Below are 20,250 nucleotides of genomic sequence, written 5' to 3'. Positions count from 1 at the left end.
CCTTAAGATTTAAGCCTGTTACTTTGTTCTATTTTATACACAAATTCTCTGTTCTAAGATTCTTTTAAAAGCTATCTCTCGTTTGCAATATTATTTATATTAAATAAACCCTTTTGAAGCTAAATATATGGTCTTTTGTGTCCTGAGTGGATGCTTTTAAATTGGCAACTGGTGGAGAATTATAATATATATATATATATATATATATATATATATATATATATATATATATATAAACATTAGTGAGTGCTCTAGCTATCCCCAAGTATGAATTAATTACTTGGTACAATAGTACTGTCTTGTCTGTTTGCACCCTTACTGTCTTCTTCCAAGCCAGAGGCCAGGTCTGTTTGATGGCTGGCTCTGGCCTTCTGCCTAGACTTAGACCTGTTGGTTCTCTATCAGGCCACTGTCACCACTTCGGCTGTCCCAGACACAACTCTCTTCCACACCTATTAGGTTCACTTCTGTGAAATAATAAACATGAAAGGGACTCCTGATCCACAACCTACTAAAGACAAATTTGAAAACTCTCCTATTCAGGCTCCTACCAGCCTCTCTCTAGAGAAAGCCTTGTGAACCTGAGCTAATAGAGATCACACTGAAAGGTGTCTGAAGTAGGAGAAACACAAGGGTCTGAGCCGAAGCTAGGAGTCCATCTTAGGACTTGCAGAAAGACCATACTCTGGGTGGACATGGAAATGGGAGATCTGGACACTAGGTCTTGAGACCTTGACATCCAAGCCTACAATAGCATGTTCTTGGGATTCTCCAAATTCAGAGACTGAGAATGAAATTATTTTTCAGGGTGTCAGCCTAGAGGTTCCATATATGCAGAACCCTAGCTACAAGCTAAACCCTCCAGTGCTGAATCAGCTTTGACAAACTGGACATCTGAACTTGCTATCCCTTGACTGACAGCTAATCAGGGCCATGATTAGCACAATTGTATTGTATTAACAAAGCTACTAGGCAGATTACAATTAAGAACGTCTCATAAAAGGATTTAAAAATCAAGAGTAAACATTTTCTAATACAATATCATTACTACCTAACAAACTACAAACTAAAAATACATCTACATTCTGCATTAAAATTTAATCCAACCTTTGCCTTGAAAACTTATGTTTTAAAACCTTTTCTGAATAAAAGATAGGATGGACTACGATGTTAACCGAATCAGAATATTATTCCAAATTTTAACACATTGAAAAATAAAGTAACATCCCCAGGTGCATTTCTTCATAGAAGGAAAATTTAAAACCTTTCCTTACTCCTTGAATTAAATCCATTTCTAGATAATGTTAAAAATTGGATTATTGTCTATGAGCATAAGCCATAAAGGATTTTATAAACCAGGCAAGCTATTTGAAAAATATTTGACTCTCCACTTTGAGCCAATGCAACTCATTTAGCAGCGGAGTACCTCCACTATATTTACCCAGGTTAAGTAACAGTCTGGTTGATGGGTTCTCCAGCAATTGGAGCTTCTTTTTTTACTTTATTTTTATAGAACAATAAAGCAAATTACAATAGTTCAGAGAGCCTGTGCAATTGTTCTAAAACTAGCTGAATTCAATGATCTTATAGAGCTTATGCACTGAAGAAAAAACAAAAACACCTAAGTAGTTCATTAATTTGGCTCAAAAGTTTGAGTCTAGGATAATTTCTAACACTCTAGATTTAGATTCAAAGTTTAATACAGCTCCTGAAGACAGAGTTATTTTTACATTAGAGACCTGTTGTTCTCCAAACCAGAGCAAGGCAGTAAGCTGTACGTAATGGATCCAGAATAATGAATCTGAGAAATATATGCTGGTAACCCCTGGAGGGACTAAGAGAGAAAATCTATGTTAACCATGTGTGGAGCTACTTGAGGTCCACCATTCTGCATGGGGACCCCATAAACAGGTAGATTCACAGTTTTTTTAAAATTATTATTAAGGAAGACTTGAACTAGGTTCATGTCTTGGCCACAGTTTGGAAAACAGAATACTGGGCTAGATGGACCAATGGTCTGACCCAGTAATCTCTTTTCAAAGGAGTCACTGAGCCCTGAAATTCTGTGGCTGACCTGCAACCTACTGTACACTGAAGGTGAAGGGAAGTTCCCATGAATAGTATCTGATCATCCAATGAGAAGACACCAAGAACATAGCTCTCAACAAGGGGTGGGTGGGGTCAATACTAGTCAAATTAACTGTCCACACCTACCTTCTTGAGGAAAGGAGGCGCTGCCCAAGTAGTATTGTTTATACGTTCTAAAACGTGATTGACCAAGACCAGTATTTGGTGGTGGTGGAGAAAGGAGAGGGTGGTCCAGAGGTGAAGAAAGGCTTCTTATATATGTATTTCCAGCCAGCCTGTTAAATGTTGGTGCCTAAATTTCTGGGACTTCTCCAAAATAACTACCTCTTAGGAGGGTGAAACTGCTGAAGTTCAAAAGTGTAGTATCTGCCACTCCATGGAGAGCTACTGAGAAGCACGCCTGTAAACACTTTGGCCCTGTCTTGAAGTAGGCCTGATTAAGAAATATGATCAACAAAAGAGCTGTTAGCATCACTTACCTCCATCAAATGAGACTCACCAACTATTAATACATTCAGGAGTTATGTTCCATATTGTTCATTTTTATTTGATATACCAAATTAAATCTTCTACATCTAAGCAATTTACAATAATTAAATAACATAGAGGAGAAGATAAAGACAGGATGAGAGAGAGATACAAAGATCTAAACAAAATGTTATAAAGAATGCACATTCCAAATTTAAGACCACCCTCCTCTGCATACTGTTACCTGCAGGAAGGTCACCGTGGCCCCATCCAAAGGATGCTGGACCCAAATCAGGAGGACCTGGGTCATGGAACCACTGTATATAGCTGCTTCGAGAAAGATATATTACAGTGAAAAGAAAGATTGTTTAAACAGTCTCAATCTTTCTACCGCTGGGGTGCCAGAATGTTGTAATTCCAAAATTGGAGGAAAGCACATAAGTACGTAAGTAATGCCATACTGGGAAAAGACCAAAGGTCCATCGAGCCCAGCATCCTGTCCCCGACAGCAGCCAATCCAGGTCAAGGGCACCTGGCAAGCTACCCAAATGTACAAACATTTCATACATGTTATTCTCGAAATTGTGGATTTTTCCCAAGTCCATTTAGTAGTGGTCTATGGACTTGTCCTTTAGGAAACCGTCCAACCCCTTTTTAAACTCTGCCAAGCCAACCGCCTTCACTACGTTCTCCGGCAACGAATTCCAGAGTTTAATTATGTGTTGGATGAAGAAAAATTTTCTATTTGTTTTAAATTTACTACACAATAGTTTCATCACATGCCCCCTAGTCCTAGTATTTTTGGAAAGTGTGAACAGACGCTTCACATCCACCTGTTCCACTCCACTCATTATTTTATACACCTCTATCATGTCTCCCCTCAGCCATCTCTTCTCCAAGCTGAAAAGCCCCAGCCTCCTTAGTCTTTCTTCATAGGGAAGTCGTTCCATCCCCGCTATCGTTTTTGTCGTCCTTTGCTGCACCTTTTCCAATTCTACTATATCTTTCTTGAGATGCGGCGACCAGAACTGAACACAATACTCAAGGTGCAGTCGCACCATGGAGCCGTACAATGGCATTATAACATCCTCACACCTGTCCTCCATACCTTTCCTAATTATACCCAACATTCCATTCGCTTTCCTAGCCGCAGCAGCACACTGAGCAGAAGGTTTCAATGTATTATCAACGACGACACCCAGATCCCTTTCTTGATCCGCAACTCCTAACGTGGAACCTTGCATGACGTAGCTATAATTCAAGTTCTTTTTTCCCACATGCATCACCTTGCACTTGTTCACATTAAACGTCATCTGCCATTTAGCCGCCCAGTCTCCCAGTCTCGTAAGGTTCTTCTGTAATTTTTCACAATCCTCTCACGAGTTAACGACTTTGAATAACTTTGTGCCATCAGCAAATTTAATTACCTCGCTGGTTACTCCCATCTCTAAATCATTTATAAATATATTTAAAAGTAGCGATCCTAGCACTGACCCCTGAGGAACCCCACTAACTACCCTTCTCCATTGTGAATGCTGCCCATTTAACCCCACTCTCTGTTTCCTATCCTTCAACCAGTTTTTAATCCACAATAGGACATTTCCTCCTATCCCATGACCCTCCAATTTCCTCTGTAGCCTTTCATGAGGTACCTTATCAAACGCCTTTTGAAAATCCAGACACAATATCAACCGGCTCTGCTTGGTCCACATGTTTGCTTACTCCTTCAAAGAATTGAAGTAAATTGGTCAGGCAAGATTTCCCCACACTAAAGCCGTGCTGACTTGATCTCAGTAATCCATGTCCTTGGATCTGCTCTGTAATTTTGTTTTTAATAATAGCCTCTACCATTTTCCCCGACGTCAGACTCACCGGTCTATAATTTCCTGGATCTCCCCTGGAACCTTTTAAAAAAATCGGCGTTACATTGGCCACCCTCCAATCTTCCGGTACCACGCTCAAGTTTAAGGATAAATTGCATATCACTAGCTCTTCAAGCTCATTTTTCAGTTCTATCAATACTCTAGGATGAATACCATCCGGTCCGGGAGATTTGCTACTCTTCAGTTTGCTGAACTGCCCCATTACGTCCTCCAGGTTTACTGTGAAGTTAGTAAGTTTCTCCGACTCGTCCGCTTGAAATACCATTTCCGACACCGGTATCCCACCCAAATCTTCCTTGGTGAAGATCGAAGCAAAGAATTCATTCAATCTCTCCGCTACGTCTTTGTCATCCTTGATCGCCCCTTTTACCCCTCGGTCGTCCACTCCATGGTGAAGACCATATCCTTCTCTACACTGGGAAGTGAATAAAAAAATCTATCTTGGCCTCCTTAAAGCTTGGTATCTATCAAATGTAGCAGGAAGCACTTGTGTGGGTGGGGGGGGGGGGGGGGGAATCAAGAAGGGGAGACCTATGACGAAGTAGGAATATAGGATTCCCCTATATGGCTCTTCTGAGAGCTACCTGTAGGTCAAGCTATAAAAAATAAAGGTCACCAGCAACTCTCTCTCTCAAACAACGTCCTCACAGAGGAATTAACCCCTTTTGAGAAAGCAATCTCCCTCTGTCTACCAAATCAGCTATCTAATTTTCTCCTTACCATCTGCTTCCCTTGATTGTCCCAGTCACTGGAATGCTCTAGTGCCTCCAACATTTCCAAGATCAACCTGTGGTTCCTTACAAGCAGAGAAACAAATTAGAGCTATAGAAGGGCTCAAAGTGGAAACTGAAGGTGCTGCCAAAGCAGGACCATCCAGGGTATTTTTTTTAAATGTCAGGATGCAACCTTCTTTATGCCTCACAAGTCTAATCTGGCCTTAAATGAACACTGAGGAGCTTCATCTGTGTAGAGGAGCAGAGCTGGTTCTGCAGGCTATTTCCATCATTGCTCCCCTGGTTGGGAGGAGCTTTAACTTACATGTGAAACTGCCTACCTGATTAACTATTAACTCAGCAGAGAATTTGAAATGTATAAGCTCTTACAAGCTTGAGGGTGGATATGTACCAATTTATCAGAGTGAAAGAAGAAGATAAAGAGCTCAGCATGCTTCAATTAATTCAGTTAAAACAGGAACAATTACCAGATCTTATTCCCTCCATACCAAACAGACCAGAATCTCAATCTGGGGCAGTACTCCAGCTTCACTTTTGGCTGGATGCTAACCTTCCACAGATTGCATCCACCCATCTGGTGCTTGATTTTCAAGCTCCCAAGCCAGGCCAGATGTACTGGCTGACATGTTGAGAACTGTCATATCTGCAGTGTATCTTCCTCACCCCCCCCCCCCAGATATACTGAAAACAAGTGGAGGAAGAGAGAGTAAAGTGTGATCATTTCAGATCTCTGAGAACAAATCCAACTCAGCAGCATAGGAGACTAGGGGAGCAGTCTGGAAAGAGGCTGCATTGAAAGCTTTTTTTTTTTTTAATTCCTTTTTGTAATGTTTACTACCTCTCTGTTGCCTTTCAAGCATAGAGGGAGTATGCACTGTCAGCAGCACTTGCTGTCAGACCAACCAAAGGAGATAAGTAACTGGGTGATATTCACTACTGGGCCCACTGGTGTTAGAACCCAGACAGGGCCGGTCTTAGGCAGAGGCGGCCACATAGGGCCCCGCGCCTAAGGGGGCCCCGCGCGGCTCGCCTCTGACCTCCGCCGCCGGACCGCCGCTGCTCGCCTCACGTCACGACCGCATCCGTGCCGCTAGATGACCCAGTTCTGCCACCCGTCACCGACCTGGCCGGCACCTGACCCAGCATTTAAAAAAAAATCTACAAGCAGCGGTGCAGTGCCTCGCGTCTGAGAATAAAAAGAAAAATCGCTTCGTCCATCGGCCGGCCTTCCCTCACTGTGTCCCGCCCTCTGATGTATCTTCCGCAAGGGCGGGACATGAGGGAAGGCTGGCCGACGGCCGAAGCGATTTTTCTTCTTTTATTCTTAGATGCGAGGCACTGCACCGCCGCTTGTAGATTTTTTAAAAATGCTGGGTCAGGTGCTGGCCGGGTCGGGTGGCAGAAGAGGGTCGGTTGGCGGGTTGGGGAGGGGGGGCTCTCAGACGGGAGGGGGGTTCAGATGGCTGGAGGGAGGGGGAGCAGGGGAACGAGGAGAGTCAGTGGACATGGGTGGAGGGCAGGGGGGTTGCTGGACATAGGTGGATGGCAGGGGAGGGCAAGGGGGGCACGAGGGTTGTTGGACATGGGTGGATGTAGGTGGATGGCAGGGAGGACAGGAGGGCCGCTGGACATGGGTAGATGGCAGGGGAGGGGGTTTCTGGACATAGGTGGATGGCAGGGAGGACAGGAGGGTCGCTGAACATGGGTAGATGGCAGGGGAGGGGGTTTCTGGACATAGGTGGATGGCAGGGAGGACAGGAGGGTCACTGGACATGGGTGGATGGCGGGGGGGGTTTCTGGACATAGGTGGATGGCAGGGAGGACAGGAGGGTCACTGGACATGGGTGGATGGCAGGGAGGACAGGAGGGTCGCTGAACATGGGTAGATGGCAGGGGAGGGGGTTTCTGGACATAGGTGGATGGCAGGGAGGACAGGAGGGTCGCTGGTCATGGGTGGATGGAAGGGAGGGGGTTTCTGGACATGGGTGGATGGCAGGGGAGGGGGGTTTCTGGACATAGGTGGATGGCAGGGAGGACAGGAGGGTCGCAGGACATGGGTGGATGGCAGGGGAGGGGGGTTTCTGGACATAGATGGATGGCAGGGGAGGGCAGAGGGGATGGGGGGTTGCTGGACATAGATGGATGGCAGGGAGGACAGGAGGGTCGCTGGACATGGGTGGATGGAGGATAGAGAAGAAATGCTGAACATGGATGGAGGCGAGAGAAGACTGAGGAAGGAGATGAGGTGAGGGAAAAGGAAGAGAGGAGAAAAAGTGCACAAGGATATAGAAAATAGGCAGAAGCTGGATCCACTGGACAGTCAAGTCTGCGGAGGACCCAGCTTTTACTTACGGATGTAGGGCAAGAAATGAAGAAAGGCGGAAAGTAAAGAAATAAATGGAAAGGAAGCCCTGGAAACAGAGTTAAGAGGACAGAGCAGCACAATCGGATACTGAGCCAGCATGATCAGAAAAACAAAGTCACCAGACAACAAAGGTAGAAAAAACTATTTTATTCAAGATTTATTAATTGGAATATGTCAGTTTTTGGAAATGTGCATCTGTGATATTTTTCATGTAAGTTTCAATTTTTGTAGTATTGCTGCATGCTGAGTCTGACTTCTTGAGGTACCTTTCCAGTTCAGTATTTTGCCTTCATGTGTTTTTCAGGTGTGATCAAGGAAGGTGCAGTATTCTGCTAGCGTATAGTTTGCAGCCCTTTTTGTTTTCACTAGGTTGTGCACTGGTGTTTTAGAGCCCAGTGTAATTACAGTTGCCTTTCCACACCACGCATAAGGTTGTAGCTCGTCCTTTCCTTGGAATTAGTGCTGTTTATGGTTTGTTACGGTTATGAGTGTGTTTTTGCACAAGTTTGTGTATAGTGTTTTGCAGTGGAGAGATTGTGTGTTGGCCTTACTAAGGTGGCACCAAACATCAGAAAGGGTGTAGAGCCTAAATCATGACACACTACCTCTAAAAGGGTGTTTTGTGGCTCTACATGAGAATTGTGATATTATGATCCCTTGCTAGCTTCATATTGTTGACGGTCTGCATTTTCCGTATGGCTGGTATATTGGTGTATAAGGTATTAATTGTGACTATTTCATTTTTACTTATTTTTTTTCTGTGTGTTGTCAGACAATTATGGATGACAAAGTCGGAGTCTTCTTGAGTCAGAGAGTTGTGGTATATATTTTAAAAAAATTTTAATACCTTGGTGGTCTATATGTTTTTATATTGTACATTATATTTTACACATCACTATTTTATTGTATATCTTTTCATTTCATTTTATTGCATATATGGGTTACAGAGTAATAGGGGAATTTGAAAGTACTGAATCTTTTCTTAATATTTTTCCTTTATTCTCCTTTGTTATGAGAATTGGAACTACTAATTGTAGTGGACTTGAACTGAATAATTTCTGAGGAGGGGAGGTTTCATGATAGCATTGTGCTTATTATTTCAATCAGTATTTTTTGTACAAGTTTAGCTTCATATGTCTTTATTTGAAATTTCATAAATAAAAAAACGTTCTAAAAATGGAATAATCTTATCAATGGGGTTGAGCTAGGGTGGGGCAGGGCCCCACCAAATTGGTCTGCATAGGGCCCCGCACTTGCTAAGACCGGCCCTGATAAAGGAAGCCATTTTTGGTGTGTAAAACATACTTTACATGTGGAAAATGCTTAATAAAATTAGCCCCATGCCTGTGCACCTACTTTGTATGTACAATATATCCCCTGGCAGTTTTATAAGTGCCTTGAGCATATAAAACACTATTCTACAGGGTCAAGCCCCTTATAAAAGTACTAATATAATTTCCAATTAAGAGCAATGAGTAACCATCACCAGATCTCATCCAACATTTCACTGGATGTCCTATCAACAGTTTACAGCAAAAAGTGAATGTGAAACAACTTTTTCAAAAGTCTTACAATCAACTCTATTCCTTTAAGATATATTTTTTTCATCTATATAAAATACAAAAATAGGAACAAAAGACCTCATCAAACTGCAGCTGTTAACTTGAAAAATCAATGTTCATTATGGCTCTCAGTTGAAAGTAATCATCGGTCAGACAAACCTCCCAAAAGCCAGTGTTCAGTATTCTTTTCTAATATTTATTAATGTCCAAAATCTTCGCAATTCTAAGTATCATTTAAAATGTCACTCATAGTACAACACTTTTCTTCATGTCGATTCAAAGAAACTTTGTGCAGTGCTGTTATCCAAATAGGAACGTTTTCACTTGGCACAGCACTGCATTATCCCAGGCACAGAAGTGAGATAGTGTCAGTCCTGATGGGGACCTGTTTCGCCACGCACTTCTTCAAGAGACCTCACTGTGCTAGTAACGCTCATCTTGCTTGCTGATCCTTTGATTTTCATCAGTGCTATCAGCAGTTTATACAAAGGTAAGATAAAGCCTCAACAGACTGAGTCAGTCCTCTTCTAATGTAAGTCTAACTACCAAACACATGAATCCTCTCATCCTATAATTTTGTGCGCACAATTTAATGCATAGCATGCAAAGTTGCACAAACAGGTTATAGATTACCTACGGTTACATGCACAAGTTAGTGCTAATTAGCTAATTTGTCTATTAACAACCAATAATTGGTGTGAACTGCAACAGTCAATTTGTAGTTACATGCATAACTGCATTTCACATTCTATACCTTTAGTGTGCAAATTTCTATAACGAGTAACTGCAAGGGGTGTGTGTGAATGTGGGAGGTTGCATGAGCAGGTCAGGGGCAGGGGCTAAGATTACAGATGTATCAACAGTTACATATTTAGGGACAGACTAACACCAGCCACTATCATAAATGCCAGCCTCCACTACATGCTAACTGCTAATATGAATCCATGCTTAGCACATGCAGTACGCATGTGCCTCTCTTTAGGCAAACCTGTAACAAATTACCCCCTAACTGAACCAGTATAACTCAGAAAGCAAAACTTCTCAAATCTGTCTTTGGAATCACCCAGTCAACCAAATATGCAAAAGATAAATCTGTATATATTGTGTTTCCAATGCATGCAAATTTATCTCATGTATATTCACGGTGGATAAGCTGAAAACTAATGGGCTGGTGGGTTCCTGAGAACATGTTTGAAAAGTCCTGGATTATGAAATTCTTAACTATGAAGATGGATAACTTCACATTTTCTGGGCTCTCTTTAGTAAACTACATTACATGACTATTTAAATGTGTTAATTGCAAAGCAGAATTCCTGTGAAAATAATAATAAGCTGTATTGTATATAAAACAGCACATTAAATCATGTAATTTTGACTAATCCACCCAGTAAGGCAAAAACAATTAAACCTGGGAGGAGGTGTTTGCCAATGTCACTTAACTAAGTGGACACTAATCTCTTTCAGGCCTTCACTGTCACAACCAATCATGTGAACACTAAAGTCCTAGGAACCTTTACCTCCAAGTTTCTAAAGAATACACATTTCGCTCCCCTTCTGCCCCCTCTCTGGGACCCTAATTCCTGTTCTCTCTCACCACCAACAGGTCCCCTTTGGGGATCTTAAACTGGAATGTAAAAATAGTAGAGAGCACTACTGCCTCCTCTTGCAATACTACTTGTAAAAGTGGCACTGGATGTCCTTATGTGGAATGGAGGAGCAGCCTAGTGGCTAATGCAGTGGACTTTGATCCTGGGGATCTGGGTATGATTCCCACCGCAGCTCCTTGTGACTCTGGGCAAGTCACTTAACCCTCCATTGCCCTAGGTACAAATAAGTACCTGTATATAAAGCACTTTGAATGTAGTTGCAAAATCCACAGAAAAGGTGGTATATCAAGTCCGTTTCCTTTCATGTGCTATTTTATCCCACAAGGCCTTTAAGTAAATTAAGAAATAACATCAGCAATGAACCTGGTTGTTAATTTCTGATTTTAACACACTTTAAGTTTCCAAACCACCTGAAGTTTTTCAACTGTTTTTAGGAGTCGTCTGTTCAGCTGAACTCGTTCTCACTGCTGTGCATCGAAGAGTCAAGAGATTTTCTCTGATTATCTACTACTATCTAAAGAAAAACAAAAAAATTCTATTGCAGATATGACACAGGAATTCTTGAGAGTTGTGACTGACAGTTTCTGACAAGAAAAACACTTATACACAATGATTTGTTTTATTTTAATAAGAACATGAAAACCCTAGACAGCCCTTCACAAAATGAAAATGCAGAAAGTAAAATTAAAACAATTTCAGATTAAATGGCTTACACTTCTTTTTAATAACCATGAACATATGAACAGGCTACTAGGTGGCACTTCAGTACCATTGGAAAAGTATCCCTCTGTCAAACTTTCCAATATGCTGTGTAATAAAATCCACCATTTAAACTGCAGATATTTAAATCTCAATAAAATTTTATTTGGAAAGTTTTTACCTAAATATCTCTCAACAATTGAAAATGAATTCTCATTCTCATTGGGGCAAAAATCAAAGGTCCCAAATGAGCACAAATGCCAGAAGTGAAACAAATCCCTGGATCACCAGCAAAGCGACACACACACAGACCGAAGGGGACAGTTCATTGCTGTAGGTACTAGCTTGTTATGAGCCTGGTGACCCATAACAGACGTTGGTTCTCCTTTGGCTGAATTTTTTTTTTAACTCTACTTGCTAGTTCTGAACTCATCTCTTCATGAAGGTTTTATTGAAAGGAAGACTAAATGCAATGTGCCTTTGTTGTAATTCGGAAAAAACAGTTGTGGCATTTCAAAAATTCTAAAAATATCTACTTTAATGAAAAGTGTTTTGCTACAAACCTAAGTTTTTCACTAAAGAAACGATTCTTCTTGCACCTCCTCAAAACAGCAGTGGACATTCCCTCAGTGCAGACATACCACCGCAAAAATAAAGGGAGTGTTTGAACAACTCTGATCCCCCTTGTACTACAGAGGACTGAGAAGCAGCCAGTCAGTCTCTTTCATTCCAGCCTTCAGTGGACTGTACACATTTAAATGCTTGCTACTTCCTTCCTTACTCTATGGGATAGCACCAATATTTTTCTCCTAAACTGTTCCATTGCTGGGATAAGCTTGTTGTAGGCTAAGCAGGTGGCAGAAAGAGGGAAAGGGAGAAAGAAGGTGCTCATGCTTTTAAAGCATTTCCAAACCTGACACATTCTATGGGAACACCATTCAGTGTCTGTGATAGGAAAGAGGTAGTGTACCTTCTGCTTGAATTAGGAACTGTGTGCGACAGTGTGATTTTCCTGTACATTTTCAGTACTAGACAATGCAGACAAATGTGGCTGGAGCATTTCAGATGAACTGACTCCACATTACTTCCTCTTTTCCTGGTTTGTATGGACTGGGAGAAAGCCTCAAACGGATACTTTCTAACAACGAGCCAGTTTAGATTCATGAGCCTTCAGTGTTCCAACAGCATCTTTTACAGCATGGTAGATAATATTCTTTACCTGTACGAAAAAAGTAGAAATGCAAACATATAGAATTTTATACATATGCTCAGGCAGTGCTTTTATGTTTTACATGTAATATTAATGGAAAAATAACTGTGCTACAGCCAAAACAGAAGTATTGGCCAATAGCTATATCATTCTATGGAAGGTAAAGAAGGAATACTTGAAAATCCACATACATGACTCTATACTGTCCACAAATTTAACAGGGAAACCAAACCACTATTTCATGAAAATGGGTCTTTTACAGTGGTATTTTGTTCTGCAACTCTGACCAGTTGTGCAGTTCTAACAGAAAAGTTTTCTTGGTCTTCTAGATTTGGCCTTTGCTTGAACAGTTCAATATAACCTCTTTGTTAACAATGTTTCTGATAATTTAAGGTGTTAGCTGGAAGCATTTAAAGATTTTTAAAATAGCCTTCCTCTGCTCTGTAAGAGTGACTTATCTTCATTTTCAAATGCTTAGACAGCTGTTTGGAGGAGCCTACAGTTGCTGAAAGTAGACAGAGCAACAGTCACAACCTGTGAGAGGAAAAATTCTAGACCTAGTCCTTAGTGAAGCGCATGAGCTGGTGCTGGGTCAGCTTGATAACAGTGATCATAATATGATCAGATTTGAAATCAGCTCTGAAGTAAGTACACACAGGAAATCCAATACGTTAGCATTTAACTTTCAAAAAGGAGACTATAACATGAGAAGAACAGTGAAAAACAAAAACTTAAGAGGAGCAGCTGCAAAGGTAAAAAATTTACATCAGGCATGGATGCTGTTCAAAAATACCATCCTAGAAGCCCAGGTCAGTTATATTCCATGTGTTAATTAAAGAGAAAAGAAGGCCAAACAGTCGGCATAGTTAAAAAGTGAGGAGAAGGAAGCTATTAGAGCTAAAAGAAAATCCTTCAGAAAATGGAAGAAGGATCCGACTGAAAATAATAGGAAACAGCATAAGGAATGGCAAGTCAAATGTAAAGTGCTGATAAGGAAGGCAAAGACAGACTTTGAAAAAAAGATTACGTTGGAGGCAAAAACACATAGTAAATTTTTTTGTAGGTATATTAGAAGAAGGCAGAAAAAGAATCAGATGAACCGCTACCGTGTTTCCCCGAAAATAAGACACTGTCTTAAATTAAATTTTGCTCCCCAAGACCTGCTAGGTCTTATTTTTAGGGGAGGCCTTATTTTTCGGGGAAACATCGGGTCGCCCCCCCCCTGAGATCGCCGGCTCCCTCCGCCCTCAGTCGCTCCCGGAACTAACCTCTTAAACGCTTCCTTTCACCATTCATCTTCGCACTCGCCGCAAGCAGCAGGGCAGGCCACTCCTTCCTTCCATGTCCCGCCCTTGCCTGACGTAACGTAACGTCAGGCGAGGGCGGGACACGGAAGGAAGGAGTGGCCAGCCCTGCTGCTTGCGGCGAGTGCGAAGGTGAAAGGAAGCGTTTAAGAGGTTAGTTCCGGGAGCGACTGAGGGCGGGGGGAGCCGGCGATCTCGGTTGGGGGGGTGACCCCGATGTTTCCCCGAAAAATAAGGCCTCCCCTGCTAGGTCTTACTTTCGGGGGAGGCCTTATATTTTCAAATTGCAGCAAGACCTCTACTAGGTCTTACTTTCGGAGGATGTCCTATTTTCGGGGAAACACGGTAGATGACCGAGGGGTAAAATGGGCAATCAAGGAAGACAAAGCCACAGCGGAGAGATTACATGAATTCTTTTTTTTCAGTCTTCACCAAGGAAACTTTGGGACAGATACTGGTACCAGAAATAGTATTCAAAGCTGACAAGTCACAGAAACTGAATCAAATCTATGTAAACCTGGAAAATGTAATGGGGCAATTTAAAAAATAGCAAATTGCCTGGACTGGATGGTATTCATCCCAGAGTACTGATAGAATTGAAAAATTAACTTGCAGAATTGTCAGTAATATATAACTTATCTGTAAAATCAAGCATGGTACCGGAAGATTCAAGGGTAGTCAATGTAACACTGATTTTTAAAAAGGGTTCTAGAGGTGATTGGGGAAATTATAGACCAGTGAGCCTGATGTTGGTAATGGGCAAAATGGCAGAGACTATTATTATAAAGAACAAAATTACAGAGCATATTCAAAAGCATGAATTAATGGATTTTCAAAAGGAATCTGACAAAGTTCCTTATGAAAGACTCCAGAGGAAATTGGAGAGCCATGAGATAGGAGGTAATGTTCTATTGTGGATTAAAAACTGGTTAAAAGATAGAAAACAGAGTAGGGTTATATGGTCAGTATTATCAATGGAGAAGGGTAGGTAGTGGGGTTCTGCAGGGGTCTGTGCTGGGACCACTGCTTTTTAACGTATTTATAAATGATCTAGAGATCTAGTGAGGTAAATAAATTTGCTGAAGACAAAGTTATTCAAAGCTGTTGAATCGCAAGATGACTGTGAAAAATTACAAGGGGACCTTACGAGATTGTGAGACTGGGCATCCAAATGACAGATGACATTTAATGTGAGCAAGTGAAAAGTGATGCATGTGGGAAAGAGGAACCCAAATTATAGCTATGTAATGCAAGGTTCAACATTAGGAGCCACCAATCAGGAAAGTAATCTAGGTGTCGTCGTTGATGATACGTTGAAACCCTCTGCTCAGTGTATAGCAGTGGCTAAGATAGTAAATAGAATGTTAGGTATTATTAAGAAAGGAATGGAAAACAAAAATGAGGACGTTATAATGCCTTTATATTGCTCCATGGTGCAACCACCTCGAATACTGTGTGCAATTCTGGTCACTGCATATTAAAAAAGAATATAGTGGAATTTGAAAAGGTACAGAGAAAGGCGATGAAAATGATAAAGAGGATAGGACAACTTCCCTATGAGAAAAGGCTAAAGCACCTGGGGCTCTTCAGCTTACAGAAAAGATGGCTGAGGGGAGATATGATAGAGGTCTATAAAATAATGAGTGACGTGGAAGGAGTGGACGTGAACCGCTTGTTTACTCTTTCCAAAAATACTAGGACTAGGGTCACGCAATGAAGCTACTAAGTAGTAAATTTAAAACAAATTGGAGAAAATATTTCTTTAATCAATGTGTAATTAAATTCTGGACTTTGTTGCCAGAGAATATGGTAAAAGCAGTTAGCTTAGTGGGGTTTTAAATAGATTTGGATAACTTCCTAAAAGAAAAGTCCATAAGCCATTATTAAGATGGATTTGGGGATAATCCACTGCTTATTTCTAGAAGAAGCAGAATAAAATGTATTGTAGTGTTTTGGGATCTTGCCAGGTACTTGTAACCTGGATAGGCCACAGCTGGAAACGGGATGATGGGCTTAACGGACCTTCAGTTTGTCCCAGTATGGCAATGCTTATCCTATATAATAATTCTCACCTCCAACATTCTGAGGCTGCCTGGGACCGTGACATCCGCCGGAGGTGGTCTGCTTCATGCTGTAGATAATAGCGACGTCAGGGAGAGGGGAGGAGCCGCGATGCAGGGAGCAGTAAATCGGCTGCGGCGAGTGTCCAATGGGAGGGGGAGGAGTAGGGAAACACTAGGAATCCAATGTGGAGGAAGCGGGTGAGGGCTCAGGGCGGGGTCCAGTCAGTGGCGACTCGGACGACGGAGAAGGGAAAGAGCAGCAGATCCGACCCCCAGCGCAGACGTCATCCCCGTTCACTCAAAACAAAGCAAGCAAACCTATGACATGCTGCAGGACGTTTAATACACAGGAGTGGAAGTGAGCAAAGCAACTCTACAGTAAGCAAGGAAGCCCATTGGTTAATCTCTGTTTCCACTCCCCTACGCAGCCGTCATTGGTATAAACAAAAAAAAAAGCAAACCTAGGAGCTGCTGTTTCACATTGTCGTTTTTAAATTGTTGTTCCATCTGAAACAAGTCTAAAGCTGTTTCAACTGGATACACAGTGCCTTAAAACGTGGAGGACAAAAGGAGGGGGGGAGACAGACCCTGCAACTGGGAGGGGGGAGACCCAGCAACAGGGAGGGAGGGGGGTGGGACCCTGCAACTGGGAAAAGCGGAGGGAAGGAGGGGGGGGGGGGTGGACCATGCAACTGGGAGACAGACCGGGGGGGGGGGGGGGGGGGGGGTGACCCTGGCACTGGGAGGGAGGGGGGACCCTGGCACATACTCTCATTCTCACTCGCACCCAGTCTCACTTTCTCTGTCACACACACACACTCGCACATTCACTCTCTCTCACACAGTCACTCTCACATACACACTCTCAAACATACACACTCCAAGGAAAACCTTGCTAGCGCCCGTTTCCTTTATTTATTTATTGCACTTGTATCCCACATTTTCCCACCTATTTGCAGGCTCAATGTGGCTTACAAATACCTGTAGTGGCAATGCCATTTCAGGGTACAAAATACAGTTGGTGTTACAAAGATAATAAGAATAACAAGGTTCACATGTCAATATAATCAAACAGTTATTCATTTAATCTCTCCGCTATCGCTTTGTCTTCCCTGATCGCCCCTTTTACTCCTCGGTCATCTAGCGGTCCAACCGTTTCTTTTGCCGGCTTCCTGCTTTTAATATACCTAAAATGTTTTTTACTATGTGTTTTTGCCTCCAACGCAATCCTTCCCTCTTAGCCTTCCTTATCAGTGCTTTGCATTTGACTTGACATTCCTTAAGCTGTTTCTTGTTATTTTCAGTCGGTTCCTTCTTCCATTTTCTGAAAGATTTTCTTTGAGCTCTAATAGCTTTGTTCACCTCACTTTATAACCACGCCAGCTGTCATTTGGTCTTCCGTCCTCCTTTTTTAATACGTGGAATATATTTGGCCTGGGCTTCCAGGATGGTGTTTTTGAACAGCATCCACGCCTGATGTAAATTTTTGACCCTCGCAGTCGCTCCTCTAAATTTTTTTTTTCACCGTTCTTCTCATTTTATCATAGTCTCCTTTTTTAAAGTTAAACGCTAACGTATTTGATTTCCTATGTATACTTACTTCAAAGCTAATATCAAATCCGATCATATTATGATCACCGCTATCAAGTGGCCCCAGCACCATTACCTCCCGCACCAGATCATGCGCTCCACTAAGGACTAGGTCTAGAATTTTTCCTTCTCTCGTTGGCTCCTGTACCAGCTGCTCCATAAAGCAGTCCTTGGTTTCATCAAGGAATTTTACCTCTCTAGCGTGCCCCGATGTTACATTTACCCAGTCAATATAGGGGTAATTGAAATCACCCATTATTATTGTGTTGCCCAGTTTGTTTGCGTCCGTTCATCCTGGCCAGGCGGACGGTAGTACACTCCTGTCACTAACCTTTTCCCCTTTACACATGGAATTTCAATCCACAGTGATTCCAAGAAGTGTTTTGCTTCCTGCAGAATTTTCAATCTATTTGATACAAGGCTCTCGTTAATATACAATGCTACCCCTCCAAAAATTCGATCCACCTTATCACTACGATATAATTTGTACCCCGGTATGACAGTGTCCCACTGGTTATCCTCCTTCCACCAGGTCTCAGAGATGCCTATTATATCTATTTTTTCATTTAGTGCAATATATTCTAACTCTCCCATCTTATTTCTTAGGCTCCGGGCATTCGCATATAGACATATGTTTGTTGTTCCTATTTACATCATGCTTAGTACTTGACAGTATTAATTTGCAATCTTTTGTCTGATTTGTATTTAAGGACACCTGATCTACTACGGTTTTTGCAACCTAACTATCAGGATACCCTATCTTTCCTGTTTTGGTGATATCTTTTTTTTTTTTTTTTAACATATATTTATTGATGACAGAGAAAAACAAGAACAGCAACCAACATGATGCAGTTTACCTTATAACATCCAATTCCACAAACCATAATACATTGAAACTCTTCATTTCTAGCTATCATCATACATTTTAACATTTTTTCCCCTCCCACCAACCCTTTCCTCCCTTCCCCCCTTTCCCCCCCCCACCCCCCATGCCAAGCTTCTACTCAGTATTTATTATCCATTGAGTACTCTACTACGTGCTCGTGGAGTTAATGTGTTCAAAAAGGGCATCCAGCATTGGAGATACTGTTCACCTTTTGGTGTTGCTAAGTCTGGTGCCTCCTTTCTTTCCATTGCACTAAGTGAAATCATGTATGCTCTCCAAAGTTGGATAGATGGCTTTTCCTCTTGCAACCACAGTTTAAGTATTGTCCTTTTACCCATCATCACTGATCGCCTCTGGAAATGTCGAAGGCCGACCCTGCTGGACCCTTGATTTGTAAATTCCTCAAATAATAGCCTTGGGTGGCTTTTCCATTGAATCGTCCACATCTTTGATACATGTGTACACATTTGAAACCAAAATCTCAATACTGGTGGGCAATGCCAAAACATATGTCCCAGGTGCGCTCCTTGCCCCTCACACTTTGGGCAATCATCTTGTGATCTCAATGTTGCTTGAAATGCCCTGTGTGGTGATATGTAAAGTCGCATCAAAATTTTATATTGCATTTCCCTTATTTCAGTAGCCCCAAACTTCTTGTAACATGACTGCAAACAGGCCTGTATTACATTACTCCCTATGCTACAACCCAGTTCCCTTTCCCACATCTGTGTCAGTTTTGGGTAGTGTGCCATAGGCATAGCTTCTTGTATCTGCAAGTGATAGTATTTCAACGGTACTGATTTCTGGGCCTCTAGATCATAGACCTCTGTTATCTGTTCTCGCACTTTGAATTGTAGCGATGACCCTGGGAGGGACCGAATATAGTGATTCAGTTGTTCATATGCCAGGAAATCTCTTATCTCCATCCCTTGGCAGCCCTGCATTTCCTCCTGAGACCTTAGCGTTCCATCCCTCCGCAGGACCTGGAACAAGAAGAAAATGCCTGCTGCCCTCCATTTACAAAATGTTAGAGAGGAGCTTCCCACTGGGAAATCCATGTTACCTCCGATCGGCAGAAAGGGTGAGACTTTCACATTAAGACCAAGGAGTTTACCTAGCCATGCCCATGCCCTCTGAAGTGGGAGGAGCAACGGTTTGATATATGCTTGTATTGTTACTTTGCTAGGTCCCGCATGTAACCAATAGCTAAAGTGTACCTCTCGTAGCATCCTACACTCTGCTTCTGGGTATGTGAAATATGATGTCCCTCTAAACCAATCTGCTATGTGCCTCATGCATCCCGCCACCGATATCCATTTAACATTGAGAGCTCCCAGCCCCCCTTTGGCCCTCGTCAAATATGTTTGTTGCATAGTGACTCGAGCTCGTTTCCCATTCCATAAAAATTGTTTGAGCAGTTTATAAAGATCTAGCTCATCCTTACGGGTTATGAATAACGACAACACTTGTACTACATACATCCATTTCGGTACTATAATCATATTATAGATTGCAATTCTACTGAAGAGTGATAAGGCAAGCTTTTGCCACATCAATAAAGTTGTTTTTGTCATCTCCCACAGAGGCTCTAGGTTGATTTTATGTATGTGATCTAGGTGGGGGGAAAGATAAGACTCCCAAATATTTAATTTTATCCATGCTCCATTGTAATGGGAATGGCCCCACCCATTGTGTTTTTATTTCTTGTTTGGTCGGTAGCGCTACTGATTTTTGTTTGTTTAATACAAAGCCAGAAAGATAACTAAATTCTTCCACTGCTTCTAAAAGATT

The 20,250-nt window shown here is 42.0% G+C and overlaps 1 protein-coding gene across 1 annotated transcript in view; it reads right to left on the bottom strand.

Annotated features, from left to right (window-relative positions):
• Positions 1 to 12,017: 12,017 nt before the first annotated feature.
• Positions 12,018 to 20,250, bottom strand: part of KDM3B (lysine demethylase 3B) — a 479,529-nt gene continuing 471,296 nt past the window's right edge. Inside the window, 1 exon segment of the mRNA XM_030211010.1 lies at positions 12,018 to 12,625. Coding sequence (XP_030066870.1) covers positions 12,545 to 12,625 — 81 coding nt within the window. The 3' untranslated portion in view covers positions 12,018 to 12,544.

Source organism: Microcaecilia unicolor, chromosome 8 (assembly GCF_901765095.1).
Source record: "Microcaecilia unicolor chromosome 8, aMicUni1.1, whole genome shotgun sequence".
Lineage (NCBI taxonomy): Eukaryota > Metazoa > Chordata > Amphibia > Gymnophiona > Siphonopidae > Microcaecilia > Microcaecilia unicolor.
The sequence above is the reverse complement of the archived record's forward strand: the minus strand, read 5'-3'. Positions and strand labels throughout refer to the sequence as shown.